The 24626-nt window shown below is 49.5% G+C and overlaps 1 protein-coding gene across 1 annotated transcript in view; it reads left to right on the top strand.

Annotated features, from left to right (window-relative positions):
- The window catches only part of LOC119455636 (doublesex- and mab-3-related transcription factor 1), a 169650-nt gene that overhangs the window by 135493 nt on the left and 9531 nt on the right, over positions 1–24626 (top strand). Inside the window, exons 2-4 of the mRNA XM_049668921.1 lie at positions 4030–4370; positions 5858–6004; positions 9364–9545. Coding sequence (XP_049524878.1) covers positions 4030–4370; positions 5858–6004; positions 9364–9504 — 629 coding nt within the window. The 3' untranslated portion in view covers positions 9505–9545. The remainder of the gene's footprint in view (positions 1–4029; positions 4371–5857; positions 6005–9363; positions 9546–24626) is intronic.

A 24626-nucleotide genomic window follows, 5' to 3' on the forward strand; every position in this document is an offset into this window, starting at 1 on the left:
CGTTCGTGGCATGTTTATGCAGCCAGGGGCCAGAGGGTTCGCTGCAGAGAAAGAGCGGGCAAGACCTTTCTTTCCCCGTGCGCGTGCGCGCTCTCATACGGGCACGTAACCGACTATAGTGTAGTAGTCAATCTCGTTACGAGAATCCCTACGGGAGTCAGCGTCGCCATAACGACCTGTGCCTATATTAGCAAGCTTCGCTTCCGCACTCGCAAGCTGTACATTCCTGCCAGAAAGCCGTTGAAGCTGATTGGCCCAGGCAACATGTCTAGACAGTGGTCCGCACGGGCTATTACATGAGAGCAATATCTCTACCTACAACTAAAACAGCGCTGTGTCTTGTCCGATCTCCCATCTCCCCTTTCGTTAGTATGCGTTATTTTCGTTCCAAATTCCATGTATCAACGAACCCGAAAGCAAAAACCCTCTTGAAGCTCGATATCTGCACATCTATGTAACATGACCCAGCTAAATTCATAGTGTTACATTGCAAGATGCTTATCTAGAAAAAGAGAGAGGGGCGGATTCAAGGCAGCATCAGAAGGGTCGAGTGGGGGAGGGGGTGTTTGACCTCTCTCCCTTTTCTGGATGTGCTAGTGTACAGAGAATAAAGAGAAACTTGTATGAGAGTAAGTCGCGTGAGTTAGTACAGTCAGCGAATGCAACTCAACGTCAGTTTTGGCAAGATTAAAACCACAAGAGCATCCGGATCACCTGGAAGAGAAGACGCTTTCGATCCAAAGCTGAAAAGGCAACGTTATTCCCTGTCATTCACGCATATTTTATTGCGATAGCAATTATAGATAGCCGTCCAAGCGAATTTTCACCGTCGACGCACGTCGCCGTGAGGCTCCACAAACTATTTTGGTCTAGGTATGCTATACATGCTTATCCATGCTGTATCTGCCGTTTATATGGCTACGCTATTCAATCACTAAGGTTGCTCATAAAAGTTCTTACGTTCCTGACTAAATTATTCCTCGGAATTTCGAGAATGGCAGCCCGCAAACAAATTTCATGAAACATTCATAGTGTCCGCCTTTTATCGTAAACCTCCTCAGACTATTATTAAAAATGCAAAACAATATCGGCGCTCAAACCTGAAAGGGATCTAATTTTACTGGCGCGGCTCTTTATGGGCAGCTTATAGTGACGTTCGTGCGACGTCATTACAGGCCCTACACAGCGTGTTAAAACTATTGACGGTGCCAGAAATTCTGGCGCACACGAGTATGTCGCGTCCGCACTAATAGTTAGACCGGCGTATAGTTAGACCTCCGTGGTTAGAGCACCGTCCCACAAGTTCAAGCCCAATGCTAAACCTGGATATCGCAGTCAGTGCTTCACTCTATTGTGGTGAGCCGCTTTTGACACTGATTACGCGTATGGGAACATTACAGTGGTCCAGTTCTTCTGAAAACTTATCTGGCAATTAATTGCGCACGCATTGAAGTCTAATGCCATACCGTGTGGTGAGGCGCCGCTGGTGTTTCGCGGTCTCCAAGGGTGAAGAGTGTACGCGGTGTACTTACCCTACTTTGATGAAATATCTTGCGACGTCCGCAATCCTGCCGAGGGCGTCACTGCGCAACAGAAGCTACGTTTGATCTCGAATAACCGAATCACGCAGACGTTACAAGCTGGATTCAGGAGCACAATAGCTAGCACCACTTTAGCGATAGAGTACGGCCACGCTAGCAGCAAAAACGCGAGTTTTTGCCGCTAGCGTGGCCGTACCCATATCCGCCCAGGTTCATAAATACATTGGCTTTCCAATTCAAATTTCCCAAAAGCGTGCTTCAGGCAGTTGAGGACAAGCTTAACTGGAACGCCAACACATTTTTAGCACATTTGGGGGACAGATGTATCGAAAGGGAAGCTAGCTTTAGGATTTCTGCTCACCAGGAATGACTTCTCGCCTTCAGTTTCGCAATAAGTGGTGTTTAAAATATGGTGGCTATGACGTGTGTCCGGTTCTAAAATTGCTTCCGGTGCATCCGATCCGAAAGAAACATCGCTTGCGATATCTGTTACTGTTACTCAAAGGAAGTGGTTTCTGGGCGCTGGATTAGGACACCGCCTATACAAACATGTACCCTAACGCGAATGATCTTAAATGTCGAAGTAAAGATTAGCTACCTGGGCATTGCCATTTCTCGTGCGCACGATGTCCGTCTCCTCGGGTAATTAATGTGAACAGGCCGAATCGCGCCACATGCTTCACCCGATATTAACAAAAAGAAATGACTCCTCCCCCCCCCCCCCCCCCAAAAAAAAATAAGAAGAAATAGCACCCGCTATATTTAGATGGAAAAGTTGGTGCCCGCCTTGATAGAAGCGCCTGCCAGCGTTGACATTGCATCTGGCGAGCAGGCAGGTATCGGTGCGGGCTATAATGGCTTAATATTTGGCGAGCACTGACGCTTATCGTTTGTGTCATGTTCATTGCTGCGAGAAAGAGGGTCGCAAGACGCCGCTACGCGAAGTCTTTACTTCGACGTCCAATTTTTGGTGCGCATAATTATGTTCTCCTGCGTTGACGTGATGTGCCTGCACCTTTTACAGAGGACATTGCGCCTCGTTCGGCCCATTGTTCTATGCTACTAAGCTCCTCCCCGTTCTATTCGCAAAATCTCAGCACGTCATCGGCCAGAGCCTGCGGAACGCCACCGGCAACTTCTACACGAAGAGCGAGAGAACGCACTCCGGAAAAAAAAAATTTCCGCAATAACGCGATGACCAATTTAAGAGACAACTTTCCGAGAGCTGTCAAGCTCGGCGTCGCATTGCACCCGTGAGACGAGAGGCTCTCTCATCACTTATCGATGCGGGAGGCGCTGCACTATGCAAGATTAAACTCAATAAGAAACGAGGCCAGACAGTGATGACGGAGGAGTGGGAGTGTTCCCCGTGGGAGAGCGTCTAGCTGGCTCTGCAGAGAGAGCGACACGGGGACGGCAAAGGGTTTGAGGGGGGCCGCCGAGGTTGTGTTTAACAAGAACACTGGCTCGGTGGCTTGCACGCGCGCAAATTGGAGCGTATACGACGACGCGCCAAGGCTTAGCGCACGCTGGGCGTGCGAGAGACGGACGCAATCGAGAAACGAGTGCGGCGGAACAATGCGGCCGTTAATGCTCTGTTTGTCTTTGCGTCTGGCGCTATATAGGAAACGTCCGGCGGCCCGACGTCGAAGGCTTGCCGCTGTACGCCGCTCACTCAGTGCCATTGTGAGCAGTCTCCTTCGTTCCTTCCTCTTTGGCGTGGAGAAGCCCATGTTCGCGACCCTATATACGCAGCATTTTTATTTTTATTTTTTCGTAGCCTGCGGTTCCTGCCTGGTGTGCAGGATGACGCTTCCTTTTGTTGCGTCAACGGAGGAACTAACGGAGCGCTTGTTTTTCAAAACTCGCACGGGCTAGTCGCGCGATGTATAGTGCAAAGTTGTCGTCAAGCGCCGATGCGTGCGTTCTTTTTCCTTTTATTTTCTGGCGATTCGACTGTCGATCTGGCCACCGAATAAATGCGTCTAAGAGGAAGAATTAATTTTGTTTCCTTTAGTTTTTCTCGCTTTCTTTCATCGCGCATGCCTCTCGGTGGTCGCGGTTCTTTGAACCCCTGTTGTCCTTGCTTCGATCGCACCAGCTTGCGAGTGCGTTTTTACTTTAGTCAGCTTCGACTCATGCTATAATAACGTATTGCTCATGCTTTTGCATGTAGTCACTCTTCTGACAGCGACTTGTAACAAGGACACGAGATTGATTGATTGATTGATTGATTGATTGATTGATTGATTCATTCATTCATTCATTCACTGATTGATTGACGACCGACCGACCGACCGGATGACTTAGCGGCTGCCTTACAGGTCTTTGAGTCCGATCCTACAGATGTTTCAGCAGACAGGTCCTCGTTGTTCCGTTCGTGTCGAAATAGAATGAAAATTTCAGAAGCACGTTGTTTCCTTTTCTTCTTCTCGCACTCGACGCTCCCCTCAAGCGAGCGTCCCCGTGATTCTCCTCTCTTGTGCAGGGAGCCCTCTAGACCTGCAGAAGCTCGGCCTGAACGAGGCAGCGATGCTGTACGGAGGCCTGCCCTCTTCGTGGTTCCTGCAGAACCTCTCGTCGCCGGCGCTCATGTACCAGGCTCTGGGCGGGCTGCCGTACCCGCCTTACCCATACTACCACCCGCAGCCTGCGTACCCGTATCGCTCGTCGGGCTGCTACTCGTACCCGGTGGCCAGCGGGTCTCCGCCCGTGGGGGTCACGTCGTCGGGACCAGCGGGGACCGGCGGTGCTGCCGCCACCGGAGGAGCGGCCGCCGTGGCCGCCGCTGCCGCAGCCGTCTACGCGCCACACCTACTGGCCGCCCAGGTCTGCATGCATGCACACTCTCGAAGCAGGCTCCGTTACTTAACATGATCTTTGTAGCGCGAAAATTCGGAAACAGAAGATAAAAGTGAGATGCGAGAGGAGAGGGAAGACGAGCGCTATACAGTAGCGCTCGTCTTTCCTTTCGTCTCGCCTCTCACTGTTATCTTTTATTGCGATTTTTTTTTTGCGCTACGGCGATCACGTTAAGTAAGCGCCAACTCGCCCGAGAAGAAGTTAGTCGGTTCTGTTGTCGTCGAAAACGTTCTACGGCGATGGCTAAGGCGGGGCACTTTGTGACAGATGTGACCGTTAGATAGGAGGAGCGCCAAGCTTACGCACTTAGAAAAAAAGCAAGATAAATTTCGTGGCAGCGAAAGGATTATAACCCGAACCCTACGGGTCGGAACACTAGTGCCACAGCAGCCACAGCTGCTCCTGAACTCGCGCAACAAACGGCAGGCCTGTGTATATCTAACAACTGATATGTATGTCAGTAAGATGCAAAAGGACAGTTCATGGTTTGCACATGCGCGAAAACAAACGTTACCAGGGGTGATCAAAATAAAACAAAACTCGGCATTAGATTGCGTTAGTGATACACCTATCAACTTTTCTCCTATCATCACCATTCGTCCTTCGTTTTCCTTCCCCGTCCTCCGTTTGCAGTGCAGAGTAACGCAAGCCATGAGGAAGGTTGTGCTCCTCCCTGGCCATCTGTAAATAATTTCTCTCTCCCTTGAGGAAGGGAGAGAATAGGTTGCTGAAAAGGCTAAATTGACGAGATTATGTACCGGCGGTCTTTCTTTTCCTTTTAACTGTTTCCTTTATTTGAACTGTTCTTTTACTTTTTCCTGAAGCACATCAGTTGTTAGAGAGCTCTTCAGCTGTTCCTTGTCGTGTCCGTGATTATCTTATTCTGCGCTCATTTGATTTATAAAATCTCGAAACCGCCTTTGGAGGCACGTCGAAAGTCTAAATAATCGTCTCGTATTTTTAAGAGTGGTGTCGCCTTCTTGAAACGTGTGTGCTAAAATAGTTAAACTGCAGCTCCAGCGAGCAGGTTCTTTTTATGTTATGTTAATACAAGCTATCGAGAGAGAAAGAAGTATCCGTTGATGAATGCCGGATATGTTTGCATCATTCGCCTAGCGTGATACCCCAGATGACGAGAGTGGCAAATGAAATGACGCATTCATAGATGTAGTACACACGTACAAACATGCACAAGGACGCACAGTAAGAATTAAAATGCCTGGTCGCGAGGCCAGCATCCTTTAAGGAGACTAAGAGTGCCTTCGTTGCTCGCAAAACACTACCAAGCTTATCCGAGTTGCACCATGTATACTTGCCTTTTAATTACTAGAATTAAGCAGTTCTCTGAAAACGCGTTTTGTCGCAGATGTGAACAAACATGCCGCCGATATTTTGCAGTTACACCGGGCGTCCATTGTAAACTTTTTCTATTTTGTTTCATGTCTTTCATGCAGGCAGCAGCATCCATGAGCTCCGGCTGCCCCTCGTCGCGTAGTCCCGAATTGGCGGCCGACCTGGCGGCGGCGGGACCCGTGTTCGGCGGCATCTTCCGGCCCGTGGCCCTCATGACCACCAGGACAGCACCGCCACAGCCTCCTCTGGTGAGATTGGACTGCGCCTGAATTGTTTCGCGCGTGTGCATTAATGTATACGTGATTAGGAAATGATTGAGGACCTTAACCGAGAAAGTGCAATGGTGGGATTGAAGATTCATACGCAGAAGACAAAAGTAATGTTCAGTAGCCTGGCAAGGAAAAAAGGATTCATGATCGATAGGCGGCCTCCAGAGTCTGTACAGGAGCACGTTTATCTAGGTCCGTTACTCTGACCACGATAAGGAAATCTACTGAAGAATAAAAATGGGTTGGAGTACATACGGCAGGCATTGCCAAATCCTGACTGGGAGCTTACCGCTGTCGTCGAAAAGAAACGTCTACAATCATTGCATTCTTCTGGTGCTAACATATGGGCAGAGACTTTGAGGTTAACAAAGAAGCTCAAGAACAAGTTAAGGACCGCGCAAAGGGCGATGGAACGAAAAATATTAGGAGTATACGTTAAGAGACAGGAAGACAGCGGTTCGGATCAGAGAGCAAACGGGGATAGCCGATATTCTATAGTTTACATTAAGACAAAGAAATGGAGCTGGGCAGGCCATGTAATGCGGAGGGTAGATAACCGGTGGACCATTAGATTTACAGAGTGGGTGCCAAGGGAAAGAAAGCGCAGTCGATGACCGCAGAAAATTTGGCGGCATGATGAAAATAGGAAATGTGCAGGCGCAAGTTGGAATAAGCTAGCGCAGGACAGGGGTAATTGGAGATCGCTGGGAGTGGCCTTCGTCCTGTTTTTAGTGGACATAAAGATAGGCTGATGATGATGATGATTAGCAGTGGTCGAACAAGGAATGTCGCGTGAGCCAGCGTTTCAACAACGGGGCTTGACTTCGTCACCACGACAAAGACAAGTTCGTTTGCAGGAAAATTTGATCCAGCTGTGGTCGAACAAGTGTCGAACGACCACGACGACAAGTGCCTTTGTCAGAATGTTTGCTTCAGCGGTATACTCTTTTAGATGCGAAGCAGCTTATGGTCGGGGCTATGTCACTCCCTCCCTCCATCCATCCGCCGTGCGGCGTCCACACCCGCACTGCGCATGCGCATCCTCCTCCCCCTCCTCTCCTTGTCTCATCTCCTCTCCTCTCCGACGCTCCTCTCCTCTCCGGATTGCGCAACGAATGGCAACACCTGCGGCTCCGCGCGCGATAATGCGATGCAGCTTAGGTTAGAGGCGCGACGGTAGGCGCTGCATGCTCCGCTGGGGGGCGCGCCACAGTAGCTGGCGGTATAATGACGCGCGCGCGCGCTCCTCTCATTCTCTTCCCGCAACGCCGCGATGAGTGCCACGGACAGCATCAGCCTCAACGCCAGTGTCAGTGCCGTGTACAGCGCCGCGGAGAAGAGCTAGGGCTCGAGCCGCTGCCACGAAACGGCAGCGGCGACAGGCCGATCTGAAAACTAATGGGAACTTGAGTCGACCCCATGGCTGCTTCGCATACTATTCAGGGTTCTCCTACGGGAAGATGGTGTAATTTTTGTTCGACGACTACTGATCATTCCAAGTCTCCACCTTTCTGTGATCCTCTGGCTCGTTTTATATTACTGTTTACGTTTGTATGTGACGTAGATTGTCGCTCGGATTATTTTCGTATTTATCATGACTAATTCACCCATGCAAGCGGTGAAATGTCGACCTAGATCGTCGGTATGCAGATCTCAGGATCTCTTAAAGTAAATATATAAAAATGAAGCTATACAGCATACTTCTGTGGTACTGTATACTGTTTGTCTTCACATGGGCACTTATTTCTTTTTCTGTTAGGTTTCCTTTAGCTCCGGAGCGTGTGCGGTGCAACTACATTATAGCATAGAAGGAATTGTGCAGTTGTCCGCGCGAGACGTTTCAGTGCAGACGCTGCTCGTGGAATAGAAATAGTTTGGGTACAACGACCACTGGATTGACTGAACCTTCAGGGTTACTGCAGCTCTTAGACTGTCGCCTGGGAGGCTGACAATAGATTAGTAAAAAAAAAAAAAAAGGCAGACCAGCTTGGAGAGGAGATAAGGACACACTGACTGCTTGGTCATCACAGTTCATTTCACACGTAGACGATAAACAGAAAGCGCGGCATTTGCTTAAGGAACGTGACTTCTTACTGGAGAAACTTTTCGAGAGAGTACACAGCAGCTAGAGCATTGCGAGGCGGTACGCAAACGTGGCGGTATTTCTGAGGCTGCTCGGCCAAAGGTTCTTGGGTTGTACACACACCATGAATCTTGGATACTGGCAGGCGAGTTAGAGACTAAAAGGAAGAGGCCTCGCCGGTGGTTCCAACTTGCTGCGACAGGCCAATACTGAAGCGTCGCTTAGTTGGAGCGGGACGGCTCACACCACGCTGTCTTGTTTGTCTTCCTAGTGCGTCTTAGGTTTTTTTTTTTTTTCTTTTGGAAGAAACCCGCAGAAAGCAGGCGGTAAGCATGAGTCTTAACGGACTTCGTAGGACAAGCGTGCTTGAGAAGAGAGCTCCGAATTCGTTGCAGACGATAAATCCCGTGGCTTACGTCCTCTCCAGCCAAACGCTGTGCAAAATAAACTCACCTATGTCATGTGTAGGTCTTGGCAGTCGGTTATACGTGTGCTATTACCTCGCTGCAGCTACGTCTGATGACCAGCGTCACTTCGGGAGCCTCCTCAAAGGATCCAAACACACTGGTGTAGCGATATAACTGGGCTTAATTTTCTGTTTGGGCTCAAAGACTAGGCTTTCACAGAGGCTACCGACTTTAGAGAACATCACTGCGAAGTCCTTTCCAACTGCTCCCTTGCATCCAGTAGTTACTTGAATAACATATTGCCGATTTCGCTTGAGCGACCAGCACGTTCAGTTTCTTCTTATACTTTGATAAAGATACCTTGTCGTACTAACTAAAAATATACATATAATATAAACGCTTGGAAGGCGTTAAAGCTGCTCGCGCTGTCCCTTACCGTGATTATCCTTGAACGACCACGCACGTAAATCTGCTTTGTCGTACATAAGCTAACCGTTTCTACGAGTGGCAGAGTTGAAGTGTTAGAATGAATCACTAAAAATAATGGAATTTGATAAGTTAGTCCTCTCCGCGCAATCAAATGCACATGACCAAGTCATTAATTCGGGATCGTTGGCCTGTCATGCTGGGAAACTCAATAACAGTAAAAGGAAAAGGATTGACACAGGATCGACAACACACCGCGCTAAGTTACAACCGTTTATTATAAAAAATAAAATGCTTACAGTCATTCAGTTACTCAGTTTCCCAGCGGGAAACACGAGCACGCACACGGCTTTAATATAAGCTACCGAAGAACTTTCGCTCTCAGCCTCGTGGCAGTGACATCTTGACCGACTCCCCTGCAGTCGGCGACGCCCCCCAACGACGAGTCGAGCGACCTGTCGGAGAGCGAGCGGCCGCGCAGCGTCAAGGAGTCGCTGGCGTTCACCGCGGAGGCCGCCCTCACCACGCCGCTCAGCTTCGCCAGGGTCAAGGATGTGCGCTGAGACAAACAGCGGCCGTGTGTCCACTCGCCACCAACAAACAGGTGAGACACGTCACGCCTTTCTCGCGCGGCTATGTAGCGGCGTTTACATGAATGTGCGGCGATTATACGCTGTTGGAGGGGCGAATCGCATCACAGCGCCAATGAAAGGGTTGGTAGTTCGAGACGCGGGATCAGTCGTCTCATGTGGTGGTGCACGTGAACGCTTTACGCATCGCATACAAAGAGAGAGGAGAAGCGAAACCGCTGCCTGAGTACGCTCTCCTTCACTCACCGGCAAAACGCACTCGTCGGAGGCAGGTTTCGGCTTGCTTCGGACTAAGGGTGACCGCCACGTGTAAATGATGTCGCATACGAAATCAAACCTGCCGTGCGAAATAAAATTTCTGCACCGAAGCGTAAGCACTTCTACTAAATATACCCACTGTAGGCGCGCTATTGCGTTCTGTAGAACCAGACATTCGCGTACGCTACACTAAAGCTTTCTAATCAAGGTGAGCACACGGTGTTCCTCTATACTCGTTCTTATCGAGCTCTTGGCACTAATTTCAAAGCTATCTTTGACATTTATAACCGGGCCCCTGGTCGCCCGCTAAGTTGTTCTGAATTACCACGCTGCGTATGCGCTAACGAAAACCTGTAAGGACCGGTTGGCGGAATTGTAAAATATCCGATTATGGGTGCATTTCTTGTTGGGCTTGATAACAACAACATGATTTGCTCGTAGTTGCAGGCTGTTCTTAGCCTCCGCAGTACCGTTTATTTGGCAATATCCCAGCGCGGCTCATTTCATTTGTCATCTTCTCTCACTTCGGAACGTCTTTAATACTGAGTAAGTGAAAAAGTAACTCGTGAGAAAAAGTATACGGACCACAGGTCCGCCGATAAAACTGAATTCGTAATTGAGAAGCACAACCTGAAATAGACGAGTGCACTATAAAGTTCTCAATGCCAAGTTTGGACAGCAGTCAGTCAATTTTAAGTCACTTTAAGTCAATTTTAAGTCACGCGGAATCAAGCAGGCTAAGTGACTATTTGTCACCGCCCCGTTTCAAAGGGGATGTCATTAAATCATCATCATCATCAGCAGCAGCAGCAGCAAGCATCAACTGGCTAGCAGTCGAGATAAGCAAGAGACATTTTGAGTATTGGTGGGGAAAAAAAGCAGGAAAGAGATTGATACGACCGGATCTGTTACAGGCATAGGTAGCGGTACAAGCTAGATAAAAACCATTTGACGAAGAGAAAAAATATTAAAGAGATGTATACAAAAATGCTACAATGAAAAGCATGCATAGCATACCTTAAATCAAGCAGGCTAGGTGACTATGTCTCACCGCCCCGTTTCAAAGGGGATACCAATAAATCATCATCATCAATAAAGAAATGCTAGAATAGGAAAACGTGTATAGCATGCATCATTAAATCAAGCAGGCTAGGTGACTATTCCTCACCGCCCCGCTTCAAAGGGGATGCCAATAAATCGTCAGATCATCACCGCGGCAGGGACGGCTCCGGCCGTGCGGGGGACAAAAGCAAAAAGAACCAGAAAGCTCGCCTTTTGCACGGTAATTAAGTAAACGCTTCTTGTGGTTAGTATGGGAGATTCAAATTGCACTGCGTGCGTATGCGCATGCCGTGTGTGTGTGTGTGTGTGTGTGTGTGTGTGTGTGTGTGTGTGTGCGTGCGTGCGTGCGTGCGTGCGTGCGTGCGTGCGTGCGTGTGTGTGTGTGTTGCATTTCTTTTTCATTCGTTCTTTTCTTCTTCCTTCCTTTCTGTCCTTCCTTTCTTTTTTTGCTGCACGACGGGAGCGCAGTGCACTCAACTGGACATCCGAAGACACTTAACAGTGCGTCTAGATTATATTTTCCGTAGTTCTAGCGTTTATGGGCAGTACTTCGCTTCAGCCTCTTACCAGTCGAGTCCACGTCACGCACGCGAAACGCGATCAAAATCCAGAAAATGCTTCTAGAACACCGAACTGTGCCAAGAGAACTTCAAGAAGAAGCCACGACCTTCTCGCCCATTGTCTTCACGGAAAGGCTGGCAGAGCTCTGCCGCTATTCTCTCGTGCAAGGCTGCAAAGCCACCCGCCGTTGCGCAAATGCGAGAATTGCGTATCTAGCAAGCAGGACTTGTACCTTATAAGGCACGGGCACAGGCGATGCAAGATGTTGGCTAAGGGAGCGGGGGTCCGAGCACGAAAAAGCAAAGCAAGAGGGGATAAACGCGCGCGGCTAGAGAAATTTATCCCCGCATAACTTATTTCCGCCACCGCGTCCCGGCAACGCAGCAGCATCGAGTACACAGAAGAAAGAAGCCGGGAATACGTGTAGTACAGGGGCCTTGGATGCGGGGAAGGGGGGGTGAAGACGGTTTAACCGAAATCGCGGTGAGCGACTTATGTGATCGCGTGCAGGTTTTGCGGCGCTTTCGCGCCTCTAAACATAAATATACCGCGTCGCCGCTCGCTATACGAGGGCCGCATTGCCGAGTGCCCTGTGGCGAGCCGCGCACTCTATGAACCCCGACGTTCCAAGCACCGCCGCAGGCGCCGACGCACAGCAACGCAGATGCACGCGGAGCAGCCGACACTCGGTTACGCTGCGCGTCTCGCCAGTTCTGTGCAGTATTCAAGAGGCTAGGAGGCAGACTGCGAGAACGCAAGCAGTCTTTGAACACTTCCCCGTTACATCCGCGCTTTCAAAGATTCGCGCTGACTTGCAAGTCGTGCCTTCGAGTTCTTGTAAACTGGCTGCGGAACATTCGTCTCCGAGATGGCATAAGCGCGGCCGACAGAGATTCGTGACATCCTGATTGAATCTACCCACGCTCATGGGTAGATTGGGAACGAGGTAATTTTAAGGCGTCCCGTCAGCTCTCCCTGTACGATCTGTGATCCCACGCTGATCGCAAATTATCGCGTCAGCTTTCTCTCTTCTCCAGCGCGGTTTGTCAGCGTTCACCCTTAACCTCGGCAGCGCTGCACAGAATTACAACGCCACCAGCGTAGATGCTGCGTAGCGCTTCCCGGAAAAAGCCAGCCCGCAAGCGTGCAGATCCTCTCGGAAACGCGCGCCGCGTAGCGGCGTAATTCTGCGTGGCTGGCACGGGTTAAGGGCGACAAGAAACCACTCCTAAAAGGAGAAGGCTGCGGCTGCAGGGGATATGAGTGGTTGTTGGCAGCGGAAGCATTGGCGGACGCAAAACGGAAAAAAAAAAAAAAAAAAAGAAGGTTACATTCTCGGGCGCTGCGTCCGTGTAGGAAACATCGCCTTATTTACGGCCCTCCGTTAGGCGAGTGGACCGCAGCGTCTCTTGCCCTCTTGGAGGATTCGTTACGGCTGATAAGCTGCAGGCGGATCTGCGCCTGGGCGCGCTCGCGCGCAATGTCCAAGAGTCCGAGCTCCGTGGAATGGTGTTTGCGTCGGACAGGTGCGAGGTAATCGTTAACCTCTGTGGGTGGCGGATTCCCGGCCGTCGAACAACTGTCCCTGGTAGAACATTAACCACAGGAAGTTCCTTCAGACTTATGTTCTTAGTATAGTTTTCTTTTTATAGGACATATTATGCAAATACGTTATAACCATGGAATTTACGATTGCGCTGCACGTATAAAGAACGCCGCTATATGGTTTAAGACCTATTGTCGAATAGGCAGTTTTCTGTTATGTTATGTAGCGACAAAAAAGACGAAAGTGTAAACTACAGATAAATCTGGGGTTTATGGTATTCTTATTAAGGTTAGGCGAAAAATTAATATTGTCACGATTCCGGCAATAAATACCGGTAATAAATGCAATACTAAAATAAATGACCAATGGATATAGTAGAGACACATAATGGGTACAAAAAGCACGGAAAGCATAACCGAGGGCGCCGTATGATTAAATGCAATAAAGAAATTACAAAATTGGCGACCTTTAGATTTTAGATGAAGTTGGCTGAGGTAGCAGATAGGTAATTAATGGTTTAGTCCCATTCGTATCCCCAACATGTAGACACGTAGCCTTTTATTTATTTATTTATTTATTTATTTATTTATTTATTTATTTATTTATTTATTTATTTATTTATTTATTTATTTATTTATTTATTTATTTATTTATTACTTACTGCAGTCCTATTGGGCTATGGTAAGAGTGGGCAAGAAGTACAAAACGCACGCACACACACACTGTATTGAAATTATGTGAAATGACTGAAACCGGACAATGTACAAGGTTATAACCTTGCACATTTTCCGGTTTCAGTCATTTCACATAATTTGAATGCTATTTAGAAGTATTTAGTAGTAGTGCTATTTAGTAGTATACTAATAAATAGCACGACAATGCAAAGGGCAGCGAAACAAGCTTAAGTGAGAGCAGTGTCATATGGTTAAGATGAGTAGTTTGCTATGCTATGCTGGAACGTTCAGGAATTTAGGCAATGACAGTGGCAGAGTTGTACCAAATAGTGAATTCCAGTTAATGGATTAATTAAGACAACGATCGATGGTCCATGGAAAAAAATTATTTAAATATGTCGGTAAGTGTGTGTCTAGAGTTACAATGACAATGTCAAAGATATTCTGGGCTCGAAATTATTTAACGTGCTCTACACTTTTGCTATTAAAGAATATAAAATTATCTTTGTATTTAGTACAAAGTGAAACAAAAGACCGAATTAGTAACATCCGTGAATTCACACGTCAGTGTGAATTCTGTCTCGATCGCACTTCGTAATTAGTCATACGTCGGTTAAAGTCCTCATATCCCTTGGTCGGTAAAATTATTTTATACCTCTCAACTTTAGCAGACTTGAAACATTCCCTTTTTCTCTCTCTCTCTTGCGCTTCTTCCGGGGCTCCCAAACTTCCATGATTTAGTGGCTCTGAGATAAACAACATTTATCCAACCCCGAGGGCCACCAGCTTCAAGGGCTCAAGTGACCTCGAGTTATCCATGTTATTCTTTCGTATACATGCTCGGTCTCCGCGCGCCCCCCGTGCCAGTGAACTCGGTACATCGTCATACGCGCGCGCACGCTGCCAGAAAGGCTCTGTTGATATAATGTAGCCATAAATGTCATAACTTGCTTCAAGAACAAGCTCGCCTTTTGACGGACACGAGTTCGCGGTTTGGCCATTCCTCGACGTCAAACATAACGTAAATCATCGCCCCCCTGCGCCGTATATGGAAAAAGGCACGCTGGGCTAAAGGGTTGGTGTACTACGCCCTGCTCCTCTTGCTTCAACACCCGCTTCGAAACCGCGTCGGGCGAAGGACGTCGCGTTCTCGCTCAGAGATAAGCGCGGGCGTGAAACCCAACCCGTTGTGCAGAGGCGTCGCCGACTGAGAAACAAGCCGCGGCTCGTCCGAGCTGCACATCCGGTCACTTCTTCGCGATGCCATCTGGAGCCGTGTCTGCAGGTTTGCCTCAAACGTGGCGCCCCTCTCAACCCAACGCTCGCACCCAACGCTGCTCGCGCCACCCGAAACAAGAGCGGTCTCTTGTTGCAAGCTTTCCTCGCGCATATCAGTGCCGCTGTAGTTTGTGCAAAGCGTAAATATTTCCTCCCGCTCAGCGCGCGCGCGCGATTGCGTCTGGGGGGCGATACAACCCGTTTCCTGTTTGTATCAAAGAGAGGGCAGTTTTATGCGAGTTGTCGACTTCACTCTCTCGCCTCTGCTGCTTCTCTTCCGACTCCCGCCTCGTTTCCCCCCCCCCCTCCCCCCCCCCCCCCATCGTGGCGGTGCTTTTGTATAACGTCATGTTCTACCCTGGAAAGGAACTCGGGTTGTTCATTTCAATATTTATCATTGTTAGCGCATGACTGTCGCCGACGAACATCAGGTATTCGTCGATCTGCCCGCTATGCACTCAGTCATGCAGTTGTGTCCTCGGAGAACTTCGAAAAATTCCCTCTATACCCTTATTTGGTAATGTTCCCTGCAACTCTACGCTCAGACTGACAATACTACGCCAGACTGGTGCTACATATACGTCAATCCCTCAGCCTCCCCCATGCAGAGTAGCAGGTACATGATTTTATACACGCCGGTAGAATTTTCTGCGTTCCAAGAAATAGCTTTCTCTCTATCACGTCAATAAATCTACGTCCTTTTGTCTTTGGTAAGATGATTTCCTCGGGCGAGAAAAGCTTTAGCCAGCTAGCAGAATGTTGTACTGCGCACCTTTTGTTAACCAAAAGTAAAAGTAAATTACATTAAATCGGTCGCTTTACGCAGTGTGCACATATGAAGAAAGAAAATGTAGGCGCTGTAGCCATGTTAAAGGCTTGTGCAACTGATGGACGGCACGTATGCAGAGCTAAACGTCCCCATCTCTGTCTAGCCAGCATCTACGACGGTGCCAAAGTCTCCCACACCTTCTGCACACTTTGGAAATGGTCCATAAATCAGAAATCGCGCGTCCTTCCTTCCTTCCCCACCGTCTCACGCCGACGCCGCGCGTACGGCGATCGGGTCTTGTATAGGCAACAGCGGCACTTTATTGACTTTTTTTTTTTCCCCGTCCGCTAAATGACCGTCTCGACGGGGTAATCCCTCGTGACGCCCGCCGCAAGAGGGGCGTAATGCGTGCATAAAAGCCTCTTCTTCGACGACGCCGACGCGACGTCACAGCACTGAACGTGCGAGCGTGCGCGAGAGAGCTAGCGCCGTGTGCGAGCCGGTGGGGATTACGGCTCAGCATCGTGCCGAGCGCAGACGCGGCGCAATTTCGTCTTTGATTCTTTCGTAATTCGATAGGCCTGGAGGAGACGTCGGCATCCGCGATCGCATCTGCAGTTTCCCTCCTGCGTGTGTCTCTCGTACCTGAATCGCACGTGGGCTGTGCATTCTCTCTCTTCATATATATAGCTGCGGTGGCTTTCACCGCGTACGGAGAGACATAATCTCCGCGCAGAGTGTCTTGATCACGGTCCCGCAAGCGCGAAGAAACACCGTTTTGTCTCGGCCCCTCAATCGTACGCGCTTCTCTCTCCGTCGAGCTCACCGCTTATGCGTTCTCGGGCATGGCAAGTTAGACGACGCCGAGTCGTCTGGCCCCGTCTGCAACGTCGTCGTAGTATCGCGTCACCTCGTCTCGGTTCGTCCTGGCTATCGCGAGACGGCGGCGTCGCAGTGAAAACTGCCATTAAGCACGAACTCGGGTGTACCGAGGGTCAAGTGCATTGCTCTTGTCGTCTTGGACGTGGCCGTCTGGACTTAAGGCGATTCGATCCGTCTGGCGATTTTGCGTATTTACGTGCCGATGGAGTGAGCACACTGCACCCGTCTCGACGTCTAGACTAATCTGAAGTGCATGTGGGCCAGATAATCAACTCGAACGTACCCATAATAGGTCAATAAAAATGGCGAAGTTGCGCTTGTTGTAAGTGGTCTTCTGATGAGAAGTACAGTCTTTGCCCAACGTTTCTAGACCATTTACCGCGTGGCAAGGGTTCGCTGTCGGGTCTTGCGAAGGACTTACTCGACTTGAATTCCCAGCGCTTAATGGTCCACCGACATTCGTAAGGCCGCGAATGCCAGCAGAGCCCTGTACTTGCGTCGCAGCAGCTGTGCTCCCACGACGGAGGCTTCTGTGATCACGTGACAGTGCGATACTTCAAGAACGGGGCTAGATGGTATAGTGCACGGTGACAGGCTGCTGTTACTTCTACCGATCAGTAGTTTTATTGCTATTGCCTGACAACTGTCGTACTCTTTGATATATGCAGCAAATATCTACCAGATATAAGGCCAGAATGCCCTAAATGCCAAAATCCAAAGTGCGACTTAAATCACACGTTGTGGCAGTGTCCCGCGCTAAACGCTAGCTTCGGGTCTCCTGCCACCGAGGACGACTGGATCAACCACCTCAGGAGCCCCGACAGGGCCCTTCAACACCAGGCCGTCCAGAAGGCCCAACAGGTGGCTGGCGAGCTCCGACTCCCAGTCCCCACATGGGCGGAGCCACCGGGCCGGCTCCCGTAAGGTGTGCCCAGGCCCCTTCAGGACCTTTAATAAAGTTAATTTTTCTCTCTCTCTCTTTGCCGAATCGCCGTTGCGCTACTTCGTGTGCGAAACGGGCTGGAACTTTCCAGTTGTCTCACGTTCTCAATTTCTCCTGGTCATCGTGCTATATTATTGGGAATACATTTAATTTCAATTACTAAAACGCCACAGATGACATACAAGGACTCCGAGATGTCGCGCAGGCGATTTAAAGCTCATATGACACCAGGAAATGTGATGTTCAGAAACCTCCGTTCTCGCTGATTTTGTTGCGTCATCACTGCAAGCAAATAAGGTGCGCAGGAATCCAATCATTCACTTTCGTAAAACGACTGCACAATTACTGTCTTGCCATTGTCCAGACCCTATATACGCCAACTCCCCCGGTCACTGTGACTATCGTATAAGTGCGACAAAAAGACACTGGTCACAACCTGGTAGTCCCCATAGCCTCGCGTGGCCTTCAGCGAAGTTGCGCGTGCATTGTTCACAGACTCTAGGTGTGGTTCTTACCAAACGACACGTGCATCTACTTAGAAGTGTCTATACTCTCCCAACCGTGATAGTCGTGACATACCAGAAGCCAGTGGGCCACGTCATTTCTTCTCGCGCGCAAACGCCAGGCGTTGGCTGATTATCTGTCCGTAATGAGCAATCGACCGCTAACTGAAGGCGCCCTACGCGCACCTTAGCCGGAGTCTAAATCCAGTTGCAAGGCAGATCCTGCAATTCCTGCACATCTTGGAACTTGACTCGCGACTGGGATACGTCCATCTAACAGGCTATCTATTTGCGTCCTCTGTCCATATCGTCACCACTCGTAACCCTCTCCCCTTCCCTTTATACCCCGACGCTGAGTAGCACGCTACAGGAGTTAACCTCAGGCTGACCTCTCTTGTCATTTCGTAAATAAATTTTCTTTCTCATTCTCTCTGTAGTGGGCCGCGTACCAGAAACGTGCGTGCACGCCGTACACGTGCTTTCGAACCTACCGTAGCCCAAAGCACCCAAGGCATCGTCGGCGTCGCGTATGTATAGGAACCGCACGGCGAGCACGATGAACGGCTCGTCGCAGCTGGGGAACAGCGGGTGAAATACGCGCTGGCTTTCACCTTCGCCTACCAACACCCCCGTGACCTCTCCTTACTCTCCCCCCCCCCCCCCCCCCCCGCCCCAGCAGTCTGCCCTGCGAAGAACCTTTAGAAACAGTGTTTAGTTTCATCCACCGCTGGAGGGAACTATATTACACTTTATGTCATGGATTCTGCGAAACAGTTACCCCAAGCCTGCCGTGTTGCGGAGCTCGAAGCTGTATGTACGTGCCGATGCACGCTTGTACAAGAGAGCGGCGGCACCAGTTTTCCCTTCCCAGCTGGAAACGTACGAAAAGCGGCCGATGAGAAACGACCGGACAGCTTTTTTTGTAGAAAGAGAAAAACTGCAAGCAGAAGAGCAGTGTATGCGAGAAGGCTGTGACAAGGCGTGAAAGAGAAGACGCTGCTGCCGATGGAAAGCTACAGCCGCTAATGCGCTCATACAAAACTTCTCGGACGTCGCACGCTTCTGTGCGATACGAGTTGAACCGTATCCCGCTTTCGAACGTACGAAGAAGAATAAAATATAAAGAGGGAGAAGTTAAGGGTGGCATTAAGAGAAAGTGCGCAATACGCGGATCGTGCCGAGAAGGATCCGCGCACCGACGCACTTGTGCGCGCCGTAAACGGACGACGGACACGTACGTCCTTTGACCCTTGACACGTACAGTTATATATTTATACACATCCCTTTGCGTTAGTGCTGTGTTCTTGTGCCTTTTTTATTTACTTTTTTTTAACTTTCGTTGGTGTAGAAGCGGAGATCTGCGGAACCCGAGAATTGTTGAGAGGTATAACATCCGCTTCTCGCCGACGCGCGCTTAGCGCTTCGCCGTATGTATGATTTACTCGTTTCCTCGAAGACACGCTGCTGTGACCGCTCCTCTAGGGGTGGCCTCTCGAACGTGCCGAAACCTTTTCACTTCACGCAGTTTTCTGCATTAGCCTTTGCCATCGTTACTATGTCCAACCAGCCTACAGCTGCTGCTACGATAGCGCAATAATAATTTAAAGTACCAATAACATTCAGCGGAAGCGAAATATTTAAAAGAATATTTTTTACTCGTTATTTTACGGCGATCAAGAGTCGTGGCACCAAACTTGACAAATTACAGTGCCGTTCTCGTGGTGACCGCAATGTTGTAGAGGAACACTCGGGTGAATAGCGATGATAGTTTTAGTCTGCAAACGCCTTTCACCGTTCTTCCGCGTGCATAGCAGGCAACCTTTATTTAGGTTGCGTTAAGCGCAGCAGTTGTCACATCTTCAAGCCGTACACCTATCCGCTCTGTCAATACTGCAACCGCGTTATCTGCCTCCTTCAACGCCAGAGAGGATATGATGGTCGTGTTTGATGTGATGTGTAGGCGGTGAGGTGGGGTAACCCCGGCAGTCCGGGTTGGTAATCCCGCCTTAGCGTTTCTTTCCAGAGCACAACGATGTATGCGGCCAGCACAGGCACACAAGCCCGGGAACAAGAGCGCTACAGCAACGAAATCGAACAGTGCGAAATCAAAAGTGCCCAGAAAAACGTTTGGTACGAATTTTGTATCGGAAGTGTAGTGGCGCTTCACGTGTTCATTAAACTGTCTAGATATTAAACAACATAAAAATAAATAATGTAAATAATTTTTAAAGAAAGTAGCAGGCACTGCGACTGTGTAGAAACAGGAAATCATGCGGTAAAACGAAACAACCGCGACGGTTTCCCCTTTGTCGCAGGTTTCTTGCGCGCAGCTAGTGTTTCTCTCCATTCTCTCTCTTTACATACGTCTATCCACTTTACCCAATGCAGGGTAGCAAACAGGACGTGCATCTTACTGGACTTCCTGCTCTTCCTTTCTCTCTCTCTCTCTTCCTCTTTTCTGTACTCACACGCACGTGCACAGAAGACAGGAGACCACGCCGCGCTCTGCGTTCGGCGCGACCGCACGCCGAGCGAGGGGAGGCCGAAGAAGAGTCCCCGGTAAATCATGCGCGCAACACAGGCTCGCCTCCCCGCCGGCGTGGTTGCGCCGCCAGGGGAATTACGGCCCGCCGCCCGCCGTCTCGACGGCGCTCTTTGATGTGGCCGGCGGCACACACCGAATATCTGGGGAAGCTCTATAGGCCGATCCCCCCTTCGACTTCTGGCCATTCTTTGCGTGTTGAAACAGATAGGAATAGATCCTCGCCACCTTCTTCTACATGATGTACCGGAAAGGTTTACTCTGCAGAGGTGGCGCCCTCGCAGAAGTATAGTGGAGAACTGTGCGGCACGGTTTATTTTGCAACGGCTCTGCGCTGAAAGGTGCCTTTCTTTTTGCGCTGAGTGCCTCCTAGGAAATGTGATCGGCCTTGGCATTGAATGATCCCGGGTTCCCAGCTGCTGACGCACGGGAAGGCTACTACATAGCAGTGAATGGCACTGCGATGCTTTGGCCACGTCTATCTGGGCTCTGTCAGTTCGAGCGCTTCCGTCGCCTTCCACGGGACTATAGGTCTTCTCGTGAGACTCACATGGCACCTGACACAAGACTCAGACGCCCGCGGCTGCAGTGGAAAAGGCTCATTGGGTGGCGGCGGACATCATAACCCTGGCTCACGTGTACCGTTCTACACCTGCTGCTTAGTAAACGAAAATACCATGCCGTTACCGATGACAACCAGTGACACTCGCCTTTGGGATTGAAAGTTTGCGCGAACGTTCTGGCAAAGGTCCCGAAGTACCAGCGGAGAGGCCAATGTCCATGTAACGTTAAAAAAAATAGTATGAACACGCGCTTTGCTGATGACCATCTACGAGATCTCTGCGACTGTTAATTTGTCCAACCTGCATTCTGACTTCCCCCAACGGCGCCTATACACATTCGGGCTGTTCACTTTGCAGACATCGCTGGTTCGGCTCAATGTCTCTCTCTCAAATGGCACGTCGACTTTGCACGAGGATCGGGCTTGCCGAGCTTGCGTCTGCAGCGGAGGTTCCTTGCAAGCCATCGCCACGTGACCCGTCTCTCTAAGACGGCACTCTTGCACGCGCCTCACACTGCTTTGCCTTTTGAAGAGCGGAGAGGAAAGAACGAGAGCTCTTTCGGACCACGGAATTCTCGGCGCGCCAGCGGTGCCATCAGCCGTCGCCGCCACGCCTCAGTCACGTTCTGGTGCCTATAGTCCTTCGTACAGGTTTCAGCGCATTTGCGTGGAGCAACGTTTATTACTACGAGCGTGCAGCGGATTCCTCTTTTTTTCTCCTACACGCGCTCCACGTTGGTTGGTCTCTGCTTCTCGTCTGACTCGCGACGTGGTCCGCGTTGGGCATTGTTCTTCTTTTATGAGTACGGGAGAATGTGATGTTCCCTGGGGCATCCATGGGCCGCGAACGTGGTGTACACCACTGCCTACATGTATGTAGACGACGGGCCGTGCAGCGCCATTCCCTATTGAACGGCGCGGCGCCACAAAGGGGCAACAACGTGGAAAACGCCGCGGCATTTAGCGCAGTAAAAATCGTTTCTCGGGGAATCTCTCCTCGCTCCTCGTCTGTCACGCACCGTCGTCAGAAAGTGTGATAAAGAGAAGAAAACAACACAATAACGAACAGAAAGGAAAACACGTGGCACCCTTGAGTAGCTGAAGAACCTCGCTTGTTCTACTTCTGAAAGCGAGGGATACGAATTGCAAACAAAAAGAAAAGGAAAGAAAGAAAGAAATAATCACGTGGCGCCTGTAACTGTCTTATCGCTTCTTTCTGTTTCTGCCCAGGAGTAAACGTGCAGGCCTTTTGTACTCATTTAGCGGTCGCTTCGGAGAAATACGAGCTGGCACGCGCGTTATAAACAACCCGCGAAGGACAGATCGAGCTCGCATTCCCCGCTTAGTAATCGTAAAAGCACAATAAACAACGCCCAAGAGAAACAAAAACAAACTGCTGGCCAACTGCAGCTCAGGCATCTTTCCCCTCTTACTTTCCGTCATTCGTGGCGTTCCGCAAAGCGTTCGGGGCTTGCATCGAGGCACGATCTCCATGTGCTCCGGCCTTTTGAGCAAGCTACCGCGCCATGTAGAAATCCGGCGACGCCAAAATGACAAGAATGGTCGGCGATAGTTGAATCGCACACACTGCTGGCTGTTCCTGCTCCAGAATGTCACTTGGCGGTGAATACGGAAACAAAAGCATGCAAAAACTCCAGTGGAGTTGTCTAAGTATGCGTATACGCATTTCTCCAAATTTCAGTTGGCCCATCCCTGAATTTCAGTTAGTCCACCCATTCTTCCGCATGCATGGAAGAATGGAGCCCCATGTTTCCTTATGGCTATGCATAAATCTGACCTTGTGGGTATTTACTCTGATCAATTTCTTTGTTTCAATTGTTCCTTATCGCTTATGAGGCTACCAATTATCTACATTTACACTATCATAACGATTAAATGTCTTCGCAAATTACGCATTTTTGTGCAGATACAAAGCATTACACTTTTCGTCTCACAGACAGATTTTTCTGGGGTACACGGCTACGAATGCTTACGCATTAATATAACAAGCAATCAAACTTAACAAGCACTGCGGTGAACAAACGATTCGGGGCCAAATTCGCAAAGCGTTTAGCACGTGCGGACTGCTCGTTGGCTGACTGTCTCAGCCAATTTGTCCGTTGTCGTCCTCTATTTGTACAGAGAACACCGTCTTCACCGATCATCGGCCCGGAAGGCAGCGGAGGCACCTTTGTGCTTTTTGAAAATGACTGGCTTGTGCGAGCACATTTGACTGAATGGTGCTGTCAGCGCACGTGCACACATTCACTGCCTTCCTTTATCTCTCTTCTTTCCATTCCCGTGTTCCTCTCCCCCAGCGTAATGTAGCCAATAAAATGTTTTTCTGTTTAACCTTCCTGCCTTCTCCATTTCTCTGTATATCTGGCCGTCGTCTGTTCTTATGAATCGTCGTTACGTGCGAACGGCTTCGCGAATGTGGGCATAGGGCTTATATTCACGTTAAATTAGAGAAAGGATATAAGTCGCGGAAGTCAGAGAGGTTGACTGGAGAGAAATGAATAAAAAAAAAAGTTGGAGGACGCTTAAGTTTCGCCTTTAAGAGTGGAACGCGATAGCATCAAATGATCCCTGACTGTTTGTCAGGCTTCCCAGCAACTACAGCTTTCGTTTTTCTGCACCTTCGCCTCGGCGCGCCGCTGGCGAGTAGGCAAGCGCCATCTGGATGGTGTTTTTGCAAGGAGCAAACCGCGGCGCGCCGCTGTATGATTGGTAGACATGCTGGAAAATGGGTTTGTGTTTGAGTTTCCGCCGTAACAGAATTATGTTTTCTCGTATATTCAAATAGCACTCCGACGCTATCATACCTGTAGGTTGTGGTTAATTCGTACTTCACGATTTTTCTGACGCATTTCACTTCGAGAAATTCAATTAGTTCACCAGTCCCGACGTGGGAGCGGCCCGCATCACTCCCAGACTGATTCCTCAGGACCCAAATAAAGTTCTTCATACCATATACCAGCGCTTCTGCGCCACGCGGAGGGCCTGCGTGGTCGGGGTGGTTCGGGATGATTTTCTTGGCCGCGGACGCCGATGCCGAGACCCACGCCAACGCCGGATTTTTTGCGACACGGGGCCCTTAACGCTATCGCTTCAAGATGAAGGCAGGGAGGTTAACCAGAATGGCGCCGAACACTTGCGTACGTAAAACTGTTCTGTGGCGCAAGATACCCAAAGCGGTCGCAAAGGTTATAAAACGTCATAGAGTGATAATATCCTGGACAAAGAAACAGCCTCGGTTTCGCAACGTCAATTAAGTACTGACTTGTATACATACAAGTCAGTACTTGTATATATGTAAATACACTGTATTGCTAACATCCTGGCTGGTCAGCAAAGCAAATGGATCTCAAGTTGCTTCTTTCATATGCGTACATGTAGACATCATACAATAAGCTGTCTATAACAAAACAATGTCAGCAGTACTCGTAAATATTGCTCTCAACGTGTAGTACTGTTTTTCAAACTCACTCCAGCAAGCTTTCTCTCTCTTTTCT

Source organism: Dermacentor silvarum, chromosome 6 (assembly GCF_013339745.2).
Source record: "Dermacentor silvarum isolate Dsil-2018 chromosome 6, BIME_Dsil_1.4, whole genome shotgun sequence".
NCBI lineage: Eukaryota > Metazoa > Arthropoda > Arachnida > Ixodida > Ixodidae > Dermacentor > Dermacentor silvarum.